This window comes from Salvelinus alpinus, chromosome 6 (assembly GCF_045679555.1).
Source record: "Salvelinus alpinus chromosome 6, SLU_Salpinus.1, whole genome shotgun sequence".
Taxonomy (NCBI): Eukaryota; Metazoa; Chordata; class Actinopteri; order Salmoniformes; family Salmonidae; genus Salvelinus; species Salvelinus alpinus.
In genome coordinates, this window is record NC_092091.1 from 45,753,369 (window position 1) to 45,778,404 (window position 25,036).

Here is a 25,036-nt window from a genome sequence, read left to right on the forward strand (position 1 = left end):
CAAAGGTTGATTAAAACTAAAAACACAGGGGTCTTGGCTGATTCATTTCCACAGAAAGAGCTATTAACATCTCTAAAACATTAGGGCTCCTCGGTAGATGAGTTTATAATGCTCACTGGAGACCAGGCAATGGTGTCAGAGTGGAGTTTCATTAGAAGTCGTGTTGACACATTAGCGGCTCTGCTGAATACAGAAATAAAGTACAGAACTCACGAGTACAGAAATAGCGGTGTCTGTTCCAATGAACAGTTGTGACAGCTCATCGAAAGTTTTTGAAAGCTTAGCTCAACCTTTGTTATTGAGCAGGTGATGTGTTCTATGGTTGCTGAGGCAGCTGAACCCCATAGGGTTCTAGATGGGGAATAGAGTGCCATTTGGGACAGAACCACAGCCTTTGCTGGACAGTATAGAAACGTTCAAGTTGACACTGGTCTGTAGTGAGTGTATGGATAGACAGTAGTGTCTGTGGTTTATGTGACTATGTCCATGCATATGTATATTTGACCGTGTGTACCGTTTGTCGAAGTTTGTACAGTACCAATGTGACAGTTCATGCATTAATACAAGCCAGCCGTGGTGGTCTGCCTCATTATAAAAAGAGACAATTGTCATCTATGTAAACACATTTAAAGTGTACAATTACATCACACATCCCCGCTATCCTCTCCATATATCCCAGAGAGCAAGAGTGAGATGAATTGTTAATATATAACAAATATATGCATCTATTCTGAAAGGTGACAGAGCTAGAGTGGAGTTTGTCTGACCTTGACACATTCCGAAAATCGGTCTTCTCACAAAACCATCTGTAGCGTTCGAACGGTTTAGTCTACAAACTATTTGACCCCAGACAAAACTCTCATGAACACAATGGCGTTCTGTTTTGCTCTACGACCCCCACAAGCTTCTTGGGACTTGGCAGATCGGCTGTACCGACTTCAGACAACTTCTGTCTGTAACGTCTAAACAGTTTGGACTACACACACACACACCGCTCTGTGTAAAGGTGAAACTCTCACAAACATGTATGTTGTTCCATGTAGTGAATCTGTTATTCAATGTGTTTGCATGAGCTAATAGCAGTAAGGCCAAAAATTCATCAAATAATTTATTCATATTATTTTTTCGATACTTCAAGGGGTCTTAAAATTCCAAATCAAATAGCAAAATTATCCTTGGTATGACCTTAAAACAACTCCATACAGCTTAGTAGTACCCCCTCCAGTTTAGACTTATGGTTGAATGATTTTCAATATTTCTATATAGCCTACACAAGTGGCTAGGTGTCGGCTATCACCAGTTAACGCTTGATCTGATAGAATCTATGCGTAGAGTAGAAGATTGGACTAATCTTACAGTTAGTGAAACATTTGTCACAGAACATGTTTCATTTCCTAACCTCCCTTTTACAATGCATGTGACCCTGATCCTGGCTAAAGCTCATGTCCCTATGGGACCCTAGGCGGTTTATATTTTCTGTCTCCGACATTGTCTGATTCAGTGAAACAATGAAACAAAGTTCTGACTTTTCATTTTTAGAGTAGATGAGACAATTATAATTCCATATAAGTATAATTATATTTCTATGGGTAGGTAATTGTTTGACATGGCCTGGCCAAAAGCCATGACCGCTCAGCAGAAAGTGAAGTGCTACCCTCGAACCTTCTGTGGCCTACTTCCCTCAGCCAGGTTGCGACGTGATTGACAGGTACGCCGTCACTCGTCACAGGAGGCTATTTTGTGATTTGACAGAACGTAGAGGGGGAGGGATTAGTGGTCTTTGACAGACAGGTGTTAGGTAAGGTAGCCAATGTCCAAGGACAGGGTCGTTCAAGGGATTGCAGCTACAGCTCAGGTGTTGCGCCATTCACCCACCTTTAGAGATCATGTGACCCAGACTGACTGGGTCCCTCTATCCTTCCCTCCCTCCTCTGCAGGCAAACTACGTTTAGTGTAATCCTTCAAATTACACCCTAATGGGAACAGAGAAAGGATTTAGGGCTCTATTCAAGCCGTAGCTTTATAGCGCAATTGACAATTAAAAGGCATTGTTCCCACGGTCGCGGAGACTGCATTCACGCTAAACATGTCGGCTCAATCGGAAATTACCTTAATTTTTTTATGCGGTTCTTCCGCAATACGGATTGAATTCAGCCATTAGTGAGGTAGATAATCTGGTCCCAGTGGAAACTAACTGGTAGAGGAGCTATGGCTGCGCAGCCCAATTCTGATATCTTTCCACAAATTGGTCTATTGACCAATCAGATTAGGCAAAGGGTCAGAATTTGGCTGCATAGACCATGCTGCCATACATTTCTGCTCGTGTAGAGAGAAGAGAGATAAATGCTATATTTGAGGACAGTAATTGTGTCCTGGTGGAAAAAATAGTGACTTGCAACATCCAATTGGTGGAAGGTTTATAGAATGTGTATAAGGCAGGGTATTTCATTAGAACCCCAGGGTGGAAATTTCCCAATGCTACCTCAAAGACAGTGAAAGTCACTCCACTTTAACAAACCAGTCAAACCTGACTATTAGTTCTAGTACTGTATTGAACTGGAAAACTAAAAGAGGTTGAAATGGTTTATTAGTTAAGAAATATCAGCTTGTTACAAATGTGATGCAGCACTTTCCAATTGAATCAATCTAAACTCAAAATTAAAGCCAAATATCTGAACCCCTTTTAAAACGCTCAACACAACAAAACAGCATCTCCATAATAGTAAATTAGTCAAAATGCAGCAACAAAAGAGTTGGTTAGCGTGTGTGTGCGAGTGTTACGCGTTACTAAACTGGCACTGGTTTCGTTTCATGACTCAATAGACATGTGCGTCCACTACTTCCTCTATTGGTAAATCAGCAGTGTATAAAAATATAAAAAGGCATTAAAGATTTGTCAAGCAATCCAGCTTCAGTTTAAACTACACAAAAACGCCATGGGAGTTACCTTCTTTCTTTGAATAAGGCTTCAAAATTGCAGATATTTAAATATGTGTGAGCTAAAATGACAGTTCAAAATGACAAAAGATATTCAGAATCACTTTCCTAAAGCAAGTCAACTCAAAGTTTTCCAGTACCGTCACCTATTCTGAACACACCAGTAAGTCCAAGGTAGTCTTGGTGACCAAAACAGTAGGTGTTTCTCTGTAAACCCCCAGAAAACAATAGAAAACGTTCAAAGAAAAACTCAATTGCACTAAAAATGTATTAAAATGTTGGCATTATTAATACAAAAAAGAAAAAAAGAAATCTAAATATATACAGCACGAAAAATAAAAGGCTTGATGTTGCTTTAGGCAACCCCCCCAAAATGATCCCCCCCATAACCCCTGACCCTCAGGCGGAAGAGGAGAGGGCCTCGGCGCAGTCGCTCCACTCGTCCGTCTCAGGGTCGTACACCTCGAGCGTGTTCAGGAAGTTGTTTCCGTCGAAGCCGCCCACGGCGCAGATGACGTCACCCAGCGCGGCCACACCCGCATTGCTCCGTGCCACGGTCATGCTACCCAGCATCTTCCATGCGTTACGGACTGGGTCATACACCTCTACGCAGCGCAGTGCATGGGAGCCATCAAACCCACCAACCACTAAGAGCTTCCCTAGAGAGGGGAAGAGAAGGAGATGAGAGAGAGCAGAGAAAGGAGAGCAAAGGGTCAGCACAAATCAGATTTTATCTGAGTAAATTCCAAGTTTGCAACCTGCATTCCCACCCTGTGAACTGAGTACCCTATACATGGTAATCGTCTCGAGCCCACCCCCGTTTAGAGCAGAACATAGAATTTGAATACTTAATTTCTATGGAGTAGTCTCTTACCATCGTAGACGGCCACCCCAGCCCCCCTGCGAGCTACGTTCATGGGGGCGATTAGGGTCCAGGTGTTATTCTCAGGGTTGTAGCGCTCCACTGTGTTCAAGCAGTTCCACGACTCAGCACCTCCAATCACGTACATGAAGCCATCCAGCTCACATACCGCAGCCTGGTGCCTCTCTAGGAGAACACAGACAGAGTTAACACTGCACATTACCCACTTTTCACATTCACAGAACTCAAAGCTATTCCAGTTCTTCACGAATACAGTATATGCGATACAACGAAATCGGAAAGTATTCAAACCCCTCGACTTTATCCACATTTTGTTACATTACAGCCTTATTCTAAAATGGATTAACTAAATAATTGAGTGCTGCATCAGATGACCTGGCCTCCACAAATCACCCGACCTCGATTCAATTGAAATGGTTTTGGATGAGTTGGACCACAGAGTGAAGGAAAAGCAGCCAACAAGTGTTCAGTATAATGTGGGAACTCCTTCAAGACTGTTGGAAAAGCATTCCAGGTGAAGCTGGTTGAGAGAATGCCAAGAGTGTGCAAAGCTGTCATCAAGGCAAAGGGTGGTTACTTTGAAGAATCTCAAATATATTTTGATTTGTTTAACACTTTTTTGGTTACTACATGATTCCATGTGTGTCATTTCATAGTTTTGATGTCTTCACTATTATTCTACAATGTAGAAAATAGTACAAATGAAGAAAAACCCTTGAATGAGAAGGTCTCAACCTTTGACTGGTACTGAAAGCATTCTGCCCCCTTCCCTTTTTCCACATTTTGTTACATTACATCCTTATTCTAAAATGGATTAAATACATTATTTCACTCAGCAATTTACACACAATTCCCCATAATGACAAAGCAAAAACAGTTTTTTACAAATGTATAAAAAACAAATACTTAATTTACATAAGTATTCAAACCCTTTGCTATGAGACTCGAAATTGAGCTCAGGTGCATTCTGTTTCCATTGATCATCCTTAAGATGTTTCTACAACTTGATTGTAGTCTACATGTGGTTCATTGGACATGATTTGGAAACGAACACACCTGTCTATAAGATCCCACAGTTGACAGTGCATGTCAGAGCAAAAACCAAGCCATGAGGTCGAAGGATTTGTCCCTAGAGCTCCGAGACAGGATTGTGTTGAGGCATAGATCTGGGGAAGGGTATCAAAACATTTCTGCAACATTGAAGGTCCCCAAGAACAGTGGCATCCATCATTCTGAAATGGGAGTAGTTTGGAACCGCCAAGACTCTTCCTAGAGCTGGCCGCGCGGCCAAACCAAGCAAACAGGGGAGAAGGGCTTTGGTCAGGGAGGTGACCAAGAACCCGATGGTCACTCTGACAGAGTTCCTCTGTGGAGATGGGAGAACCTTCCAGAAGGACAACCATCTCTGCAGCACTTCACCATCAGGCTTTCATGGTTGAGTGGCCAGACGGAAGCCACTCCTCAGTAGAAGGAACATGGCGGTCCACTTGGAGTTTGCCAAAAGGCATCTATAGGACTCTGACCATGAGAAACAAGATTCTCTGGTCTGATGAAACCAAGATTGAACTCTGGCCTGAATACCAAGCGTCACGTCTGAAGGAAACCTGGCACCATCCCTAAGGTTAAGCATGGTGGTGGCAGCATTATGCTGTGGGGATGTTTTTCCAACGGCAAGGACTGGGAGACTAGTCAGGGTTAAGCGAAAGATGAACAGAGCAAAGGACAGAGATCCTTGATGAAAACCTGCTCCAGTGCGCTCAGGACCTCAGACTGGGGCCAAGGGTAACCTTCCAACAGGACCACGACCCTAAGCACACAGCCAAGACAACGTAGGAGTGGCTTCTGGACAAGTCTCAATGTTCTTGAGTGGCCCAGCCAGAGCCCGGACTTGAACCCGATCGAACATCTCTGGAGAGACCTGAAAATAGCTGTGCAGCGACGCTACCCATCCAACCTGACAGAGCTTGAGAGGATCTACAGAGAAGAATAGGTGAAACTCCCCAAATACAGGTGTGTCAAGCATCATACCCAAGAAGACTTGAGGCTGTAATCGCTGCCAACGGTGCTTCAACAAAGTACTGAGTAAAGGGTCTGAATACTTGTGATATTTCAGTTTTTCTTTAAATTTGCAAAAATGTCTAAACCTGTTTTTGTTTTGTCATTATGGGGTATTGTGTGTAGATAGATGGGAAAAAAACAATTTCATCCATTTCAGAATAAGGCTGTAACCTAACAATGTGGAAAAATTCAAGTGGTCTGAACACCTTCTGAATGCACTGTACATAAGCACCATTACTAAAGCATCCAGTCCTGTGACAGATCAAAGAACCCCTTTTTGGTATAATCTGGAACCCTTTTTGCTCAGTGTGTGTGATATTGGTACAGCATGTGTGTATAGTACAATCGTATTTGCTTTTAATTTAATTTTGCTTTATACTCCAGCATTTGGGATTTGATATCAAATGTTTTATATGAGGTGACAGTAAAGAATTTAGCCTTTTACTTGAGGGTATTTTCATACATCTGTTTTACCGTTTAGAAATGCACTTTATGTATCTAGTCCGCCCATTTCAAGGTGTCAAGTACTTTGACAAATGTACTTTGTGTATTCAATTCAGTCAAAAGTTAAGTATTTGGTCCCATTTACCTAGCATGCAATGCCTAAGATTGTGAGTCTTCAAACTTGTTGGATTTATTTTTAGTTTGTTTTGGTTGTGTTTCAGATTATGTTGTGCCCAATGAATGGTAAATCATTTGTAATTTTTGAGTCACTTTTATTGTAAATAAGAACAGAATGTTTCTGAACACTTCTACATTAATGTGGAAAAACCTTTAAATAATCGTGACATTCTGTACTGTCGCCTCATATAAAACATTTGATCTCAAATCAAATGCTGGAGTATAAAGCCAAATTAAAATAAATACGTAGGGAAGTGTATGTGTAGTATTGGTACGTACTGATGTTGAGAGGGGCACAGTTGTTCCAGGTCTTGGTCACAGGGTCAAAAGCATCACAGTTCTTCAGTCCTTTCTGCCCACAGGGGTCTGACCCTCCCACCACAAACAGCTTATTGTTCAACGAGCAGACACCTGCGTTGCAGCGATTGGTCCGGAGCTCTGCCACCTGAGCCCACGTGTCAGTGTGCGGATCGTAGGTCTCCCCACAGCTCAGCTCGTCTGAGTGACCGTTGGAGCCACCCATCACATACAGCTGACCCTAAGAGATCAGAGGAAAACAGAGGCAGGTTTAAGTCAGAAAACTCTTGATCAGTCCGGGTCAGACAGGCACCTGTCAATCATATGAAATGCGGGTTCAAAGGACAGGGGTGTGTTGTACCATGAGCACGGCCATCTGGAAGCGAGCCCTGGCAGTCCGCATGGGCGCAGTGAAGGTCCAGCGGTCCTCTTTGGGGTCGTAACACTCCACAGTCCTCAGGCACTCCTCCCGGTTATACCCTCCTGGAGGGAACATACACAGAGGATACCAGGTCAGTAACAGGACAGGGTTGATTTGGACGATCTGAGGCTTGAGACCTGTCAGTGCCAGACTCCAGATAGAGAGGCCCATTGGCTGGTTAACTCTGCATACCTGCAGCGATGAGCCTGCCGTGCAGGGTGGCAGTGCCCAGGCCAGAGCGTGCGTAGTGCATGGAGGTCAGCGGGTGTTCCTCCAGCTCCTCAGACAGAGCCTCAAAGCTCAGGCTCTTCATCAGACATGGTGTGGCAGAGGGAGAACTCTGGGGAGAGTTGCGGCCATGCAGGAAGATCACGCACAACACCCCGTCCAGTACTGCCAGACACAGGTAGGTGTTGTCTGGAAGAGAGAGGGGAGAAGAAGGGAGGGAGGTGATGGTATGAGCGGAGGTGATGGTAATAACTAAATAAAACACTTAAAATGTTATTATCTTAAAACCTCTTGGACTTTGGGAAAAAATCGTGCCCAAATTAAACGGCCTCGTACTCTGTTCTAGATCATACGATATGCATATTATTATTACTATTGGATAGAAAACACTAGTTTCTAAAACTGTTTCTAAAAAACAAGTTTCTAAAACGGTTTGAATTATATCTGTGAGTAAAACAAAACTCATTTGTCAGGAAGTGAAAATTCAGAAAATAGGCCTTGCCTATTCAATTGCCTTATATTTATGGATCTGTATGCACTTCATACGCCTTCCACTAGATGTCAACAGGCAGTAGAAGGTTGAATGGGGTGTCTAGCTTGATGTGAGACCGAATGAGAGCTTTTGGAGTGACAGGTCCGCCATATTGGCAGTATTTTGCTGCGCACTTGGGAGCACCATATTATTTTCTGCAATGCGTTAGGTAGACACGACTAAATGCTCCATCTTGGACGTTATTGGATACATATGAGAAAAACATCATAAAGATGGATTTTCAACTGAGTTTGACCAGTTTCTTCGACTTTTATGACTTTTTGAATTTTTCGTTCCATGCGCCAAACATTCATGGACATGTGCGCTCCACCATGCTAGCCAAAGTTGCTAATTCGACAGAAGAAATGGACATTCTAAAACAAAACAACGATTTATTGTGGAACTAGGACTCCTTGCACTGCATTCTGATGGAAGATCATCAAAGGTAAGAGAATATTTATGTTATTTCGTATTTTTGTGGAATATGTTGGCTCCAACATGGCGGAGAATGGCTGGGCGCTGTCTCAGATTATTGCATGCTGTGCACTAAAGTTATTTAAATCTAACACAGCGGTTGCATTAAGAACAAGTGTATCTTTCATTTGCTGTACAACATGTATTTTTCAGCAAAGTTTATGATGAGTTTTTTGGTTAGATTACATCGCTGTGTAAAATTTCTCCGGACAATTTGGTGTTATTTGTGACCATGGCTGCGTTGTAAAACCCAGATTTGTAGCTATAAATATGCACATTTTCGAACAAAACATACATGTATTGCATAACATGATGTCATAAGACTGTCATCTGATGAAGTTGTTCAAAGGTTAGTGATTAATTTTCTCTCTATTTGTGGGTTTTGTGAAAGCTATGTTTGCGGTGAAAAAATGGCGTTGTATGTTTGGCTATTGTGGTGAGCTAACATAAATATATGTTGTGTTTTCGCTGTAAAACACTTTTAAAAAAATCGGAAATATTGGCTGGATTCACAAGATGTTTATCTTTCATTTGCTGTACAACATGTATCTTTCATAATTGTTTTATGATGAGTATTTATGTATTTCACGTTGCTCTCTGTAATTATTCTGGCTGTTTTGGTGCCATTTATGATCATGGCACCAATGTAAAACCAGGATTTGTAGCTATAAATATGCACATTTTCGAACAAAACATAAATGTATTGTATAACATGATGTCATAAGACTGTCATCTGAAGAAGTTGTTCAAAGGTTAGTGATTAATTTTATCTCTATTTGTGGGTTTTGTGAAAGCTATGTTTGCGGTGAAAAAATGGAGTTGTGTGTTTGGCTATAGTGGTGAGCTAACATAAATATATATTGTGTTTTCGCTGTAAAACATTTAAAAAAATCTGAAATGTTGGCTGGATTCACAAGATGTTTATCTTTCATTTGCTGTATTGGACTTGTGATTTCATGAAATTATATTATATGATATCCCTGTGGCGCTAGGCTAGGCTATGCTAGTCAGCTTTTTTGATGAGGATGATCCCGGATCCGGGATCCGTAGAGGTTAAACATTAGGATATTCATACACATTATTATGCTATACACCCACTCCTTGACACCGAAGGCTTCAAACATTCTTCGACACATTCACTTACTGGTGGACTTCTCGGAGGCGATGTACTTCCACTCTCTCCTGCAGGGTTTGGGTGTGTTGAAGGCCAAGCCGGAGGGTGAGGAGCTGCCGGAGGTGGCGTAGCTTGGCTGTCTCTGGGTGTTGCTGTTCTCACGAGGGGGCTTCTTCTGCAAGAGCAGAAAGCAGCTACAGAAGCCCAGCCAGAGGTAACAGCCACATCATCCCACCACTGGCTAATACACCAGCTGGCTGCAGAGCGCACACTCCACAATCTGGCCTGAAAATTGACTAAACCTGGGTTTAAACCTGCCTAGAAATACATCCAAGCACATTCTTTTAGCAGTGCCAGTCCCCCTGAAATGTTTCAAAGCAGCCTACAACCCATTTTAAACCATCTGAACAAGCTGAAAGACAGCACAGACAATGGGAAGACTTTTACAAATGCAGAAGCAGCTACATACTGAGACAAAACACACAAAAAAGGTAGTAATCACTACCCAATCTCCAAAAGACTATGATCTGAGAACCAGTCTAACATGCAACATGAGCTACGCAAGCAGGTCTGTAGTATCCCCAGGTTCTACAAACTAATTGTTTGCCTTGTTGCCAGGCTACATACGGTGGGATAAAAACCAGGTTGGGCCAAGCGACACTCGGGTAGGCCCAGGAAAGGGCCAGGTAGGGGTGGGTTGTGTACCTGAACAAACTGCATGTGGTCCTCCTCCGCACCAACCCCAAACATCCCATGTTCCTCAATGACGAGTGCGCCATCGAGCAGCTTGTGGTCGGCTGAGTAGTACAACGTTTGCACCTGCAAGACACACAGCGACATCACCCATGTGGCAGCCTGTCTCCATGGCAACACAGCAGCATCCCGGGCAACACGAAAGGGAGGGAGGAAGGAGGACAGTGGGGGAGGAAGGCTGATCTGTTGTCACTGGTAGGAGCCAATGTTTCTTTATCAACATAGACACACAGAAGTAGTTACAGGACATGTAGGAGGCCGCACAAAATCAGCAGTTTCTGCTTCTGTGCTGCCCTCTCGCCATAAGATCTAAAAAAGGAGGAGTCTGGGTTTGGTAAATACGCAACATTTGGAAACTTCTTCTGTCCTCATGACCTCACACCGGCTGCTTGGAAACCAGAAACCACGCTCCTGGCTGGCTGATGAAGTCGGTCATTATAATTGCATTGGAAAACATTAGAAAAAAGGCACTGAGGTATGCTTTCATACAGCAGGTGAAGGCAAAGCTTTGACATACATTAACATTTCATACAAGTAGTCATAAAATAAATAAAAAAAGAGATGTTTTCAAACAAAGTTATAGTAAAAAAAAAAACTGTTCAAATAAGTGATTGGATTATGATGTGGGCATGGAGATGATGCGTAGAATATGCTTGAGCAGAGAAGCATTTCAAAAGTTGGTTTAAATGGCCGTCATTCTGCTCTTTCCCACGTTAAAGGACAAAGCTCTTAAAATGTACTGTGCAATCACTGATTTGGATTAAATATGGTTCATATTAAATGCGGTTCCAAAATAAGGGGTTAGATCAGTGAACGATGAGGGGTGTATCGAGTCTCGGGGGGGGTGGTTGGGTTAATCATGGTTATGTGCTAAGCAGATGTACTGTTCAGTGGATATGGGTTTCTGTGAGTACTCTACTGCATGTCATTTTGTATATCCGGATGATCAATCCGGCTGTATATCCGGCTGTAGAGAGAGGGAGGTGCTTCTCTCCTCCCTCTTTTTCTCTCTCTGTTTCTCGTTCTCTGACTCATTACCCTGGTGGCTCAGTCTTGGCTCTTCAGTCGTCTCCTGCTGCTGTTAATAAACCTGGGAGGACAGAGAAATCAACGGGGAGGAACAGTCATTAGAACTGGAGTGCTCGCTGACACACGCACGCAAACGCACACTTAATGCGCACACACCCCGGCTCAGAAAGAGAAGGGCATCAGTGAGACAGAACAGAGTCAAAGACCTGCTCACTCACTTTGTTTCAATGCGAAAGAGACCAAAAGTCATACTACTGTGGGTGGAACCAACTGATCACTAAAACATAAATATCAAAGAGCGAACAGCCGCACGGCTGTGTCTCTGCTCACCTCTAGTTTGCAGTATGGCCAGGTACACTGTACTGCATAACTTAACACTTAAAAAAAAGAACGAAAAAACAAACAAACAGTCCTAACACAGTGTGTGAAATGACATCATGCCACGTTGAGTTGTAAACAGTGCCTCAACTTGTTAGAGGAAAGTGCAGAAAGGAGGGGAGGGAGGGATATGGGGCGGATGGGTGCAAGCTAGACTCCAGCTACGGTACTGACCTCCTCCATCAGTCTATCCAGTTGGTCGCCATTCTCCCACAGTCTGCGCTGGACCCAGTTAAGCACCTTGGAGTAGAGCTTGCCATTGCTGGGCAGGCTCAAGCTGTCTTCCAGCATTACTTCTAACTGTAGAGACAGATAAGAGGAAACCAGTCAGAAGAGGTGCTAGGATCAACCATGGCTAGGGTCAAATCATAAGACAATGACTCCTTATTGAACCATCATAGCCTAGCTAGGGTTATGATGCGTTCTACCTTAACTGGAGACAAAGAAAACTATTCAATCAAAACCAGTAACTGGTGAATTCTGCAGCACAAAAGTAATAATGCAACTAACTGTATTTGAAGGCCATAAGTAACCAGTTGGGTCACACCCACATTTGCAGATGGTCATTTTCAGGCAGGATCAAATACGGAAGCCATCGATTTAGATATGAACATCAACCGAGAAATGTAACCGTTCAATGATTAGTACATATTGGGTGAGATCCAGAGCGGGAACAGCTAACAATTTCTACTGAGATTATTTATCCACGTTTGTACTCCAACGGTCAATAAAGCAATCAGATAGCCTCCTAGGCAAGGTAAAGACTAGTCTTGTATATTCCAGACCGTGGCGCATCATAAGCTAGGCAACGACACAAGGCCTGGGGAGGATGTCGGCTTCTGACATTTCAAAAGGATTAATATAATTATTTTTCAGGGAGGGTCCTCTTCAGACAATCAACACTCTTAACAAATCACACGTTTGGGTAGGTGGGGCTTAAAATGCAGGCAGGAATTGTGCTCATGTTTAGCTAGGGCAAGAAGCAGATACGGCAGTGTCTTTACTGGCGACGCGCTTCCAATTTCCGAATGTCCCAACTGACGTTGGAACTTCTACAGACATGTTAAGCTGGAGCATTGGTACATTGTCTAGAGAGACTAGGTAAATAGTGAACATGTTTAAAGTATCCCTATATGTCTAACCAATCATTGTAGTTTATTTATTGAATATAATTAAAAATATATTTTTTAAATAATTTATTTCCCTAAGCCTCTGAAATGTTTAGTCCAACTGTGTGGGCATGGGGATACAAATTTGAATATATTGCATCCTGGCCTATACCCTGTCTGCCGTTTATTCAATGCACAAACACCATGATTATCTACAGGCAGACCATAGGACTCTGCATCTGAGGCCAAACAAGTAATACTTCCGAATAATCAAAGTCTACTTCATAATTTTGCCAAATAGACTTTGTAATGAGACTGAAGAATATCATTATTTCTAATGAGTAAACACATGAATTACACATTTTGGAATGTTTTCGGTTGTTGAAAGTAAATAAAATAACAAGACTAGCATTAAAGTGTCATTCTTCAAATTCTCGTAAGTTATTTACATAAACAGATCGCAAACAAGGTTATAATGAAAGTTGAAATCATAGCATGTAAGTATCTTTTTACATGTGTTCAAGCTCTGGAAGTTGTTCCTGTGAGAGGAAAACAGATCATGGTGAAAGTAAGAGGTTGTTCGCTAAACAATCAGATAAGGTATAATCAAATCACATTTTATTGGTCACATACACGTTAATCAGTGGAAGAGTTGCAGTATTGCACACACACAATTACACTTAGCTTCTGACTAACTTGTTTGGCGGAATCTGTTGTGATATGTGATGTTGGAGTGATAATCAACCGTAGAATAGATCTCCAGGAGGTTGGTTGGTGACCACAGCCCCCACACACTACAAATGTGTCTTCAAATAGTCACGTCGCCCCCACCCATTGAATTCCTACTTGGTTATAGACCATGGTTTATTCCACTACTCGCTAAATTAAAAAAATATATATAATAATAATAATCTGACATGGGTGGTGTCGTGAGAAATCAAGCTGCATAGTTTTGAACCATTTGGAGTTTATGGAGCTTGTGTTGATGCCTCAGAGTAGTTAATTACAGTAGTCTCGTTGGGAGGAGATCAATGCATGAAAGAGGATTTTAGCGCCAGGACGGGAGAGGGAGGACCTGACTCCGGAGAGGTTACGGAGGTGGAAGAACATTGTCGGACGTGGTGATCGAAGGAGAGGGTGGAATCCAGGATGACGCCATGGTTGCATGTGTAGGGGGGAGAGAGACAATGGTGACATCAATGTTGCCAACTTTAAGTCTGGATTTGGTACCTTGTACGCAGAAAGAAATGGAGAGAATTTTTATAAATTTTATTTAGTCAATTACAAAGATTGGAAGAAATTAGCCAACATGATTTGGCTATCCAACTTACCAATATTGATAAGTTGGTTAACTTCTTATGGCTGCAGGGGCAGTAATGAGTAGCTTGGATGAAAGGTGCACAGAGGTGCCCAGAGTAAACGGCCTGCTCCTCAGTCATAGTTGCTAATATATGCATATTATTATTAGTATTGGATAGAAAACACTCTGAAGTTTCTAAAACTGTTTGAATTATGTCTGTGAGTATAACAGAACCCATATGGCAGGCAAAAACCTGAGAAGCGGGTAGATTTTCAACCAGACTCCCATTGAAATTACAGCGAGATATGAATGAGTTTTCACTTCCCACTAGATGTCAACAGTCAATAGAACTTTGTCTGATGACTCTACTGTGAAGGGGGGCCGAAGGAGACAGGAATGAGTAACCACTGCCATGAGGTGACCACGCTTTGACCACGCGCGTTCGCGTGAGAGGCAGCTCCGTTCCATCGCTCAACTGAAGTCAATGTAATTCTCCGGTTGGAACGTTATTCAAGATGTATGTTAACAACATTCTAAAGATTGATTCAATACATCGTTTGACATGTTTCTACTGACTGTTACGGAACTTTTGGACATTTCGTCACGTTTTAGTGAACGCGCTTTGTGACTTTGGAATTGTTTACCAAACGCGCTAACCAAAGTAGCTAATTGGACATAAATAACGGACATTATCCAACAAATCAAGCATTTATTGTGGACCTGGGATTCCTGGGAGTGCATTGTGATGAAGATCAAAGGTAAGGGAATATTTATCATGTAATTTCTGGTTTCTGTTGACTCCAACATGGCGGCTAATTTGACTCTGAGCTCCGTCTCAGATTATTGCATGGTTTGCTTTTTCCGTAAAGTTTTTTTTAAATCTGACACAGCGGTTGCATTAAGGAGGTATATCTATAATTCCATGTGTATAACTTGTATTATCATCTACATTTATGATGAGTATTTCTGTTGAAACGATGTGGCTATGCACCATCACTGGATGTTTTTGGAACTAGTGAATGTAACGCGCCAATGTAAACTCAGATTTTTTTATATAAATATGAACTTTATCAAAAAAAACATGCATGTATTGTGTAACATGAAATCCTATGAGTGTCATCTGATGAAGATCATCAAAGGTTAGTGATTAATTTGAGCTATATTTCTGCTTTTTGTGACTGCTATCTTTCGCTGGAAAAATGGCTATGCTTATTGTGGTTTGGTGTGACCTAACATAATCGTTTGTGGTGCTTTCGCTGAAAAGCATATTTGAAATCGGACACTTTGGTGGGATTAACAACAAGATTACCTTTAAAATGGTATAAGAAACATGCATGTCTGAGGAATTTTAATTATGAGATTTCTGTTTTTATTTTTTATTTGGCGCACTGCACTTTCACTGGCTGTTGTCATATCATCCCGTTACCAGGATTGCAGCCATAAGAAGTTAATTACATAAATAGTGAAGTTATAACTAAGTGATTGCAAATGTAAAATCAGGTTATCAATGAAGCACTGATGATGCTGTTACTAAAACATAGCTAGCTAGCCAGCCAGCTAATGACATTTCTCGAAATTACATTATAATGACCTGGAAATAGATGTCGTAAAATAAAAATAAATACTTTGTCATCCCTCTAATGTTGCCATTAGCTAGCCAAGTTAGTCAAAAACAGCTAGCAATGGTAACGTTAGCTAGCTAAAATTCAGTTTTGTCCCCTCAACCTTAGCTAGCTAAAGTTATTCAAGCTAAAGTCAATCTAGCAACTTCACAAGGATGACAAAAGGTTTTCCTATTAATTATATGCCTATTTTTGAAAAGTCATCGTTTTCCTAAGCCCCTTGACAAAATCTTCAACAGCGCAAATCAAGAGTAGAACATTGTCGGGAATCAGTCTTCAAAATAACATTAAAAACGAAAGATGCCACTCATAAATATGTCCTTCAGTTATTTTTCTAAAATTAAAAGTGTCTAGATACTTACTTCTTGAATGGTTGCTGCCGGGTGCAAGATAAAGTAGAAAGTAACTCCGGAAATACTTTGGTCGCCCAACTCTGCATGCTGTCAACAATGAGGAATGGAATGCCAATATGACCGGGCGGGTCCAGCAGCAGTGTAGACGGATATACTCTGGATAAGAGCGTCTGCTAAATGACTTAAATGTAAATGTAATATACGCTAGATGAACGGTCATTGGTCAGTTATAAATCAGAATGACTTTTGACGTTATGCGGCGGGCCAAAACCACTTTTTTTTAACAGCTCATACACAAAAAGGGGATTACAATTTTCACAATTTAAGTGAGTTATTTCAACCGCAAAGTGGAAATATCATTAAAGACTAGGAATCGGCCGATATTAGCTAAACAGATTGTCCTGATTTCCAATTTAACGCCGATGTTATAAACCGATGTCAAATCTAACGTGCATACCTATATAACGTAGGTACATGACGTAATGGCGCCACGTAACATTTGCGCTACACGTGCAACACAGGATTTCTAACCTAGCCCACAATGTCTGCTGTGTAGATCGAGCAGTCATTTGAAAGAGTAAGAACATTTCAGTGGGACAACTCAAAGGCAAAATCCATTAAATCCAAGATAATGGAATTCATTGCCCTTGACATTCCACCGTTCTCCGTCGTAGGTGATGTTGGCTTTCGCCGACTGGTCGAGCACCGGTACACAATACCAAGTGCGCTATTTTTCCCAGATGTTGCCCTGCCGGAGTTACACAGAAATAGCGTCACTGCTATTAGCTTCACGATATACATGCTATGGAACGTCTTTGTGTGTCAAAGATACAGCAGCACTGTCAAAGCTGTTCAAAACAGTCTGCAAACAAGCAAACACTGGCCACGAACGATGTGTTTACAATACCGCATTAGTAATAAAGCATCATTTGTTCGACCGCAACTTCTGGGGTAGCTAGCTTTAGCTTGGTACCTAGTTAGCACCAATATAACCAGCCTGAAAACAATGACCAGTAGAAACTGCAATCATTTTCATTATTCTTAGCAATGATTTAGGAATCCTTGTAAGTATTAACTAGGTTGTCACTTGATGTTTGCCTACTGAAATTGAACTTCAGTTCATGAAAATAAATAGCTAGTCAGCAACTTAACTCTGTTGCCCAAAGCTAACTTTATAAGCAGCTAGCTAGCTTCATCTGGCTAGTGAGGCTTAACCGGACCGGGTTGTGAAGATAGCCACAATAGTGGAATTTGCAGTTTGCCATCAAAATAATAATGTCATTGACAGTGATGCAAATGAAAGTGACGCAAATTAATACAAATAGTAGGATCATTCCATACTTTTATTTTGGAGGCTAACCGCAAAGTCCCTATTGTGGTTAATCCTCATTGTGGCTAGCTTCACATAGATGGGTCCGACCAACATTAATAAAATAAGACCTTATAAATTAGGGTTATTTTAGATGACACCTAGCTATATAGTTAGCTAGCTAACTATAGCTACTGAAACAGATGTCGTTTTGCCATGTTTTAGGGGAAGAACTACATTGCTTGCATCCATGAGCTAGCTAGCTTTTTTTTAATGACCAGCACTGTAGGTGCACAAGACAACTTTACCAGCATCACAGCATACGTATCGATGAATCGTTGTGACATATGAAATATGAGTGATTGTAATCAATGTGTAATAACTACATAAAAAATGAATGAGCGCGTTAAATTATTATTTGACGTGCAGTCATATTCAGGTCCTGATTGGCCAAATCGCGTTATTTGACAGGCCAAATCGCGTTATTTGACAGGCCAAATCGCGTTATTTGACAGGCCAAATCGCGTTATTTGACAGGCATCTTTTTTTGACACGCAAAGACCCAAACGACATTCCATAGAAATCCTGGTTGAGAATGAAACGACTGAACAACGAAACAGCAAGTAAGTGAAAGAAATAGGGTTTGATTATGTTTTACTGGTAATTTATTTAAACATTTATTTAACTAGGCTTAAGAACAAATTCTTATTTTCAATGACGGCCTAGGAACAGTGGGTTTACTGCCTTGTTCAGGGGTAGTAAATGCCAACAAAATAACCCTTTGTGTGTGTAACCTTAAATTTAACAAGGCAAGTCAGCTAAGAACAAATTCTTATTTACAATGACGGTCCGGACGACGCTGGGCCAATTGCGTACCGCTCTATGGGACTCCCAATCACGGCCGGATGTGATACAGCCTTGATTTGAACTAGGGACTGTAGTGACGCCTCTTGCACTGAGATGCAGTGCCTTTGACTGCTACGTCCGTGTGCGTGTTAACTATTTAACTGTACTTGAATGCTTTAAAAGGCCACTTTTTTTCCTTTTTTTTTTTTTATATCGGTGTCATTTAATTAAAAAAATTACAAGGAAAATATCGGATATTGGTATCGGCCAAAATTGTAATATCGGTGCATCACTATTAATGACAACCTGAAAAATCATGTTTTTAACTGCACTGCCCCGTTAAGGTTGCAGTAGAACATTGCTCAGGGAAGGCTCACTTTGAGGCGGGGGAGTTTGAGGAAGTCCTCCTGCTCAGAGACCTCCAGCAGGTGTTCTTGGATGTAGATGTCGATCTTGGACAGCATGCGGCCGTCTCCCATGAAGCTGGAAAAGTTACGAAAGGAGATGGCACTCTGGGATTCCATCTTCGACAGCAGGTAGTTGCCACAGATCTGACCAATCAGAGAGGAGAGAAGTTTAAACCTCTGAACATTGGGACAGCATTTAAACATACAGTATTGCATATCAGTAGTTGAAAACAGAGTAAGATCCTACCTGCTTTACTCGTTCCATCTTTAGCCTTTTGGCTGCAGTGTAGACATCCTTAACCAACTCCTTGTCTGCCTTCAACCTGCAAGACAGAACCATTAGTTAGTCAGACAGACAAACACAGACAGGAGTTGTACGCATGCTTGACAGGTGATGAGCATAGTCAAAAAGAAAGCCTTGAGAGGGGTGAGCAGAGTTAGAGCGGTGAAGGGTCCAGGAAACATTTTTAAAAACCCATGCAGTCTTTTTAATTGTACTTTTAAATCCCTTATTTATTATTATTTATATAACTCCAATATATACACGTTTTCATAATATATTTCCCTGTTCCTCCTAGGGCCACTGAAACGCTCAGTCTGATCGTGTGGGCGTTAGGAAACAAAATTGAATATGAAATTACACAGCTGGAATGGCTAATAGGATGGTCTAGAGCCCACCCCCTTACCCCTTAAAAAAACAAAAAAACAAAGGCACATTGTATTCAACCTGTCAGTTGGAGCTGCACCCTGAAAGCGGCAAACTTTCACACGGCTGTAGGCTACTTTGTTAAAAACAAAAAGGCATACATAATGCATCTAAATTTGCTTTATCGTTGTTGTACTGTTTTCAATAGGGAAACAGAAGATTCAGGACCAGAACAGCCTGTTTGCATGGTGGACCATCTTGGCCTATACCTTGTATGCAGTCTATTTATTGCAGAATACCACGATTATATACAGGGCCGACCATAGGACTCTGGGTCTCAGAGGCAAAACACAGTAAGTCACACTTAAGCCTAACACTGCAAGTAATACTCAGAGGCAATGGCCCATGGTATAATCATCAGTATAACCACAAAGTCCATTTCATCATTTTGAGAAAATATCCAGTATCATCAGTGTCTATAACATTTCAAATGTTAAAGTAAACACTGGAATTATGTTGTTAACTTTTCTAGGATAGGGGGCAGCATTTTCACTTTTGGATGAATAGCGTGCCCAATTTCAACTTCCTTCTACTCATCCCCAGAATATAAGATATGCATATTATTAATAGATTTGGATAGAAAACACTCAGAAGTTTCTAAAACTGTTTGAATCATGTCTGTGAGGATCACAGAACTTATGTAGCAGGCAAAACCCAGAGGACTAACCATTCAGTTTTTTTTCTTCCGTTTTTTTTTTTTTGAGGTCACCGTCTGTTCAATGAGTTTTCATTGGGATACTAGATTTCTAATCAACCTGTTTGCAGTTCCTACCGCTTCCACTGGATGTCACCAGTCTTTGGAAATAGGTTGAGGTATTCCTTTGTGCAATGAAGAAGAACGGCCATCTGGAATCAGTGTAACGTTATGTGTACTGTTTGAGAGTTGCGCAAGACTAGAAAAGTATCGTTAGTTTGTTGTCATCCTGTATTGAAAACAGATAGACCCGTCTTCAATTTGATCGATTATTAACGTTTACAAATACCTTAAGTTGTATTACAAAAGTAGTTTGAAATGTTTTGGCAAAGTTTAGAGGTAATTTTTTGGATATTTTGTAGTGACTTTACGCAAATTGGAAGCTGTTTTTTTCTGGATCAAACGCGCCAAATAAATGGACATATATGGACGGAATTAATCGAACAAAAGGACCATTTGTGATGTTTATGGGACATATTGGAGTGCCAACAAAAGAAATTCGTCAAAGGCATGATTTATATTTATCTTCTGCGTTTTGTGTTGCGCCTGCAGGGTTGAAATATGCTACACTCTCTTTGTTTACTGTTGTGCTATCATCAGATAATAGCATCGTATGCTTTCGCCAAAAAGCCTTTTTGAAATCTGACATGTTGGCTGGATTCACAACGAGTGTAGATTTAATATGGTATCTTATATATGTGTGATTTAATGAAAGTTTGATTTTATATCTTTTATTAAATTTGGCGCTCTACATTTTCCCTGGCTATTGGCCAAGTCCCACATATCCCAGAGAGGTTAAAGGTAAATAAAGAAACCAGACTGCAATGAAGTTATTCTTCATGCATTCTCCTCAGTTATTTACATCAAATACTAAACAGATTCACAGATATTCAGTTCTTTATTGTCAACTGCCAGTGTGCCATTGTGATATGGATGGGTTTTATTTACACACATACATCTCAGATTGTAAACAAGGTTATAATGAAAGTCAAAATTATGGCATGTAAGTACCTTTTCAAGTTATTGTTTTACAACTTAAAAGCTCTGGAAGTTAACTCATTCACAGAAAATAATATTTATATTCTGATCCTTACCAAAATAAGGACATCCAGGCCAAAGCAGGTTTAAAAAAAAATACTTATGTAGTGGCGAAAGTTGAAGGACATCACTTTAACAAAGCCTAGGACTCATTGCACAATGAATGTCTTAGAAGATGTACACTCACTCACTGGGCAGCGTAGGCATAGTAAAGGGGTCAGAGGGTAGAGGTCATGGCACTTACTGGGCAGTGTAGGCGTAGTTAAGCAGGATCTCCACAGCCTCTGGGTCAAGGTCTTCGAAGGTGACGTGGGACACGCCGTGAGGTTCGATGTCGCTGTTGAAGATCTCAAACAGGTAGGGGCTACAGCAGGCCAGCACGGCACGGTGAGCCATCAACTCATGACCACACACCTACAGAGGAGATTGATCAGAGGTCAGGGCTCAAACTAGAGACCATTCTTCAGAGGTGCTATAATTTATGCTGAACAAAAATAAAAACGCAACATGTTGGTCCCAAGTTTTATGAGCCATAATAAAAGATCCCAGAAATGTTCCATATGCACAAAAAGCTTATTTCTCTCAAATGTTGTTTACGTTCCTATTAGTTAGCATTCCTCCTATCTCCACAGAGGAATTCTAGAGCTCTGTCAGAGTGACCATCAGGTTATTGGTCAACTCCCCGATGAAGGCCCTTCTCCCCAGATTGCTCAGTTCGGCCGGGTGGCCAGTTCTACGAAGTCTTAGTGGTTCCAAACTTCTTCCATTTAAGAATGATGGTGGCCACTGTGTTCTTGGGGATCTTCAATGCTGCAGACATTTTTTGGTACCCTTCATCGGAGCTCTACGGACAATTCCTTCTACCTCATGGCTTGGTTTTTGCTCTTGACATGCCGTGTCAACTGTAGGACCTTATATAGAAAAGGTGTGTGACTTTCCCACTCATGTCCAATCAATTGAATTTACCACTGGTGGACTCCAAATCAAGTAGTAGAAACATCAAGGATGAGCAATGGAAACAGGACGCACCTGAGCTCAATTGAGTCTCATAGCAAAGGGTCTGAATACTTAAATAAATAAGGTATTTTTTTTATATATTTTTTATACTTTTGCAAACATTTCTAAAAACCTGTTTTCGCATTGTCATTACTTTCCTCAATGTATTTTATCCATTTTAGAATAAGGATGTAATGTAACAAAATATGGAAAAGGGGAAGGGGGCTAAATAGTTTCAGTACCAATCAAAAGTTGACACCTACTCATTCAAGGGTTTTTTCTTTATTTTTCACAATTTCCTACATTGTAGAATAATAGTGAAGACATCAAAACTATGAAATAACACACATTGAATCATGTAGTAAGTCTAAAAGTATTAAATCAAAATATATTTTAGATTCTTCAAAGTAACCACCTTTTGCCTTGAAGACAGTTTTGCACACTCTTCGCATTCACTCAACCAGCTTCACCTGGGATGCTTTTCCAACAGTCTTGAAGGAGTTCCAAAATATACTGAGCACTTGTTGGCTGCTTTTCCTTCACTCTGAGGTCTAACTCATCCCAAACCATCTCAATTGGGTTGAGGTCAGGTGATTGTGGAGGCCAGGTCATCTGATGCAGCACTCCATCATTCTCCTTCTTGGTCAAATAGCACTTACACAGCCTGGAGGTGTGTTTTGGGTCATCCTGTTGAAAAACAAATGATATTCCCACTAAGCACAAACCAGATGGGATGGCGTATCGCTGCAGAATGCAGAGGGAGCCATGCAGGTTAAGTGTGCCTTGAATTCTAAATAACATCACTGACAGTGTCACCCAAAAAGCAGAACCACACCTCCTCCCCCATGCTTCACCGTGGGAACCACACATGCAGATATCTTCCATTCACCTATTTTGCATCTCAAAGACAGCGGTTGGAACCAAAAATCTCAAATATGGACACGTCAGAACATGTGTTCTTGTTATTTTTAGTCCCACCCTTCAGCTCCATTCAACCCCTACCCATCCATCTCTGAACACCATCCAGTTGATTTCTATTTGCCATATATTTTTCCACTGTGCTCTTTCACAAAAGTTCTGAACCTTTCTATTCTCATAGTTCAAGATCCAGTAATGGGGGGGTTCGAGAGAGCGAAAGAGAAAAACTCCACGTACCTGCAGTCTCACGTCACAGAACTGTCCACTCTTTCTCAGGGCGTTCATCTTTGCTATGGTGGAATCCAAGAGACTCTCATCTTCAAAGAGCAGATAACCGTTGGGAATCATCTCACTGTTTAATGTTGGGGGCTGAGCCTGACCAGCAAGGGATGGAGGGGAGAAAGAAGGGGGAACATGAAAAAGAGAGAAAAAAAAGTGTATCTAAATTTCTATCCCCATATGACTTACACTTCAACCATCAGTCCCACACACAGTAGAATGGCATGATGCTGGCATCGTTCATAAAAGCTTGTTTGATTAATTCATGATCACAATGAGGACTTGGATTAGGCACATGTGCATTGTGTGTGCGCGTGTGTGTGTAATCCGCCCCTTGCATTAATAATAATAATAATAATAATGGTCTTACCTAATACAGGATTATGTAACTCCAGGGACTGCTACTGGTGTCAGTGGAGAACAGGGACCGATGGAAGAGAAGACAGGCAAAGTAGACAGACCACAAGGGAACCCAAGTCTTATGAACCAATGGAGGAGGAAGGGGGCTGTCAGAAGTAATGCCAGTTGACCAAAGGGGTGTGAGCCAGGGGTAGTGGGGCAGCCGCACCGATGCAAACTATCAGGCTTGAAGCGACTGTAATCAAGTCCTCGGGATCCCGTTGGCTATAGAGTCAAACTTTTTCTGTGTTGGTCGTGCATTATAACCTGGAGGAGAGAGGAGAAAGTTTGTCACAACTAAATTACACCAAACTGCAGTGAGATCAATAGATAGGATATAAGCACATGCATATAAGCACATCAGAACAAGGTCTGAATTTAACCCACGTGTTTAAACTAAGCTACTTCATGGCATCTCCAGCAGGCAAGCAGAGTGACTGCTGCAGTCAAGTAGCACACTGACAGTCCAGTCACTAAAATAGTCTCTCAGTAGCATTAACCCCCACCCTCCCATTTTCCACTCCTTCAGTGTCCCTCTCTAAAGTCTTAAGAACAGGCACTCTGATCCCTGCCCCCTCCACACCTGCCACACAGCCCAGACACTACCGCTGAATCCGGCTCAAACTCGTCCTCGGCAAAGCACATCCATTAGGACTATCCCCTGTCTTAAGACTGTTAGCACACCCGGGAATCCATGAGCTCCCGTCTCAGGACCCTCCCCTGTCCCATCTAAATCCACCAGTAAGGCCACACCCACAAGACCACATCCCAAACCATTAACTACCTCCATCGTAGTATGCATTTGCATTACACCAACTATGCTATTGGGTGGAATGGAGACATACTGCTGACTGACTACCTAGCCCTTTGTGATCACTGCTATGCTTATGCCATGCTATCCCCACCTCTGTGTGCATTAATCCACCACTGTCTTAGTGAGGAGTGTTACTGTACCATACACCCAGCAATACACCAGAGACCTTCACAGCTCAAACACATAGGATAGGAGCCAGCCAGTCTCACGCTACCCCATCTAGCACCCTCCCTCACTCAGCTTCACAGGATTCTCACGCAAAGTCACTGAGGTGGCAGGGAGAACAGGGGGGGTCCTAGTTGATAAAACCATTGGAATTCCTTTGTGATTTATCACTTCTCTTCCCACATGGAGACATGGAGGAAGCATAGCAGCATGATGAAATACCATACATAAATAAGTGATGGCGGAAGAATATATATATTTTTGATAGCTACATATCAGGATATTATGTTTGCTGATACATCATATCGTTTTGACAAAAACGCAATATTATTTTTGCACTAGTTGGTGTACCTGCA

At 41.6% G+C, this 25,036-nt stretch overlaps 1 protein-coding gene across 4 annotated transcripts in view; it reads right to left on the bottom strand.

Moving 5' to 3' along the window:
* Nucleotides 1-2,570: 2,570 nt before the first annotated feature.
* The window catches only part of LOC139578752 (influenza virus NS1A-binding protein homolog A-like), a 37,146-nt gene continuing 14,680 nt past the window's right edge, over nt 2,571-25,036 (bottom strand). Inside the window, exons 1-14 of one of the 4 annotated variants that reach the window (XM_071406733.1) lie at nt 24,089-24,109; nt 23,673-23,968; nt 23,261-23,398; nt 21,354-21,523; nt 18,919-18,994; nt 18,642-18,815; nt 11,900-12,025; nt 10,271-10,384; nt 9,596-9,740; nt 7,410-7,634; nt 7,158-7,279; nt 6,779-7,037; nt 3,812-3,985; nt 2,571-3,596 (exon numbers count right to left, since the gene is read on the bottom strand). In XM_071406733.1, the coding sequence (XP_071262834.1) occupies nt 3,337-3,596; nt 3,812-3,985; nt 6,779-7,037; nt 7,158-7,279; nt 7,410-7,634; nt 9,596-9,740; nt 10,271-10,384; nt 11,900-12,025; nt 18,642-18,815; nt 18,919-18,994; nt 21,354-21,523; nt 23,261-23,371 (1,956 nt within the window). In that variant the 5' untranslated portion in view covers nt 23,372-23,398; nt 23,673-23,968; nt 24,089-24,109 and the 3' untranslated portion in view covers nt 2,571-3,336. Of the gene's footprint in view, nt 3,597-3,811; nt 3,986-6,778; nt 7,038-7,157; nt 7,280-7,409; nt 7,635-9,595; nt 9,741-10,270; nt 10,385-11,899; nt 12,026-18,641; nt 18,816-18,918; nt 18,995-21,353; nt 21,524-22,520; nt 22,793-23,260; nt 23,399-23,672; nt 23,969-24,088; nt 24,110-25,036 lie in introns of those variants that run through there. The other 3 variants (XM_071406732.1, XM_071406736.1, XM_071406734.1) reach the window with 3 other exon arrangements.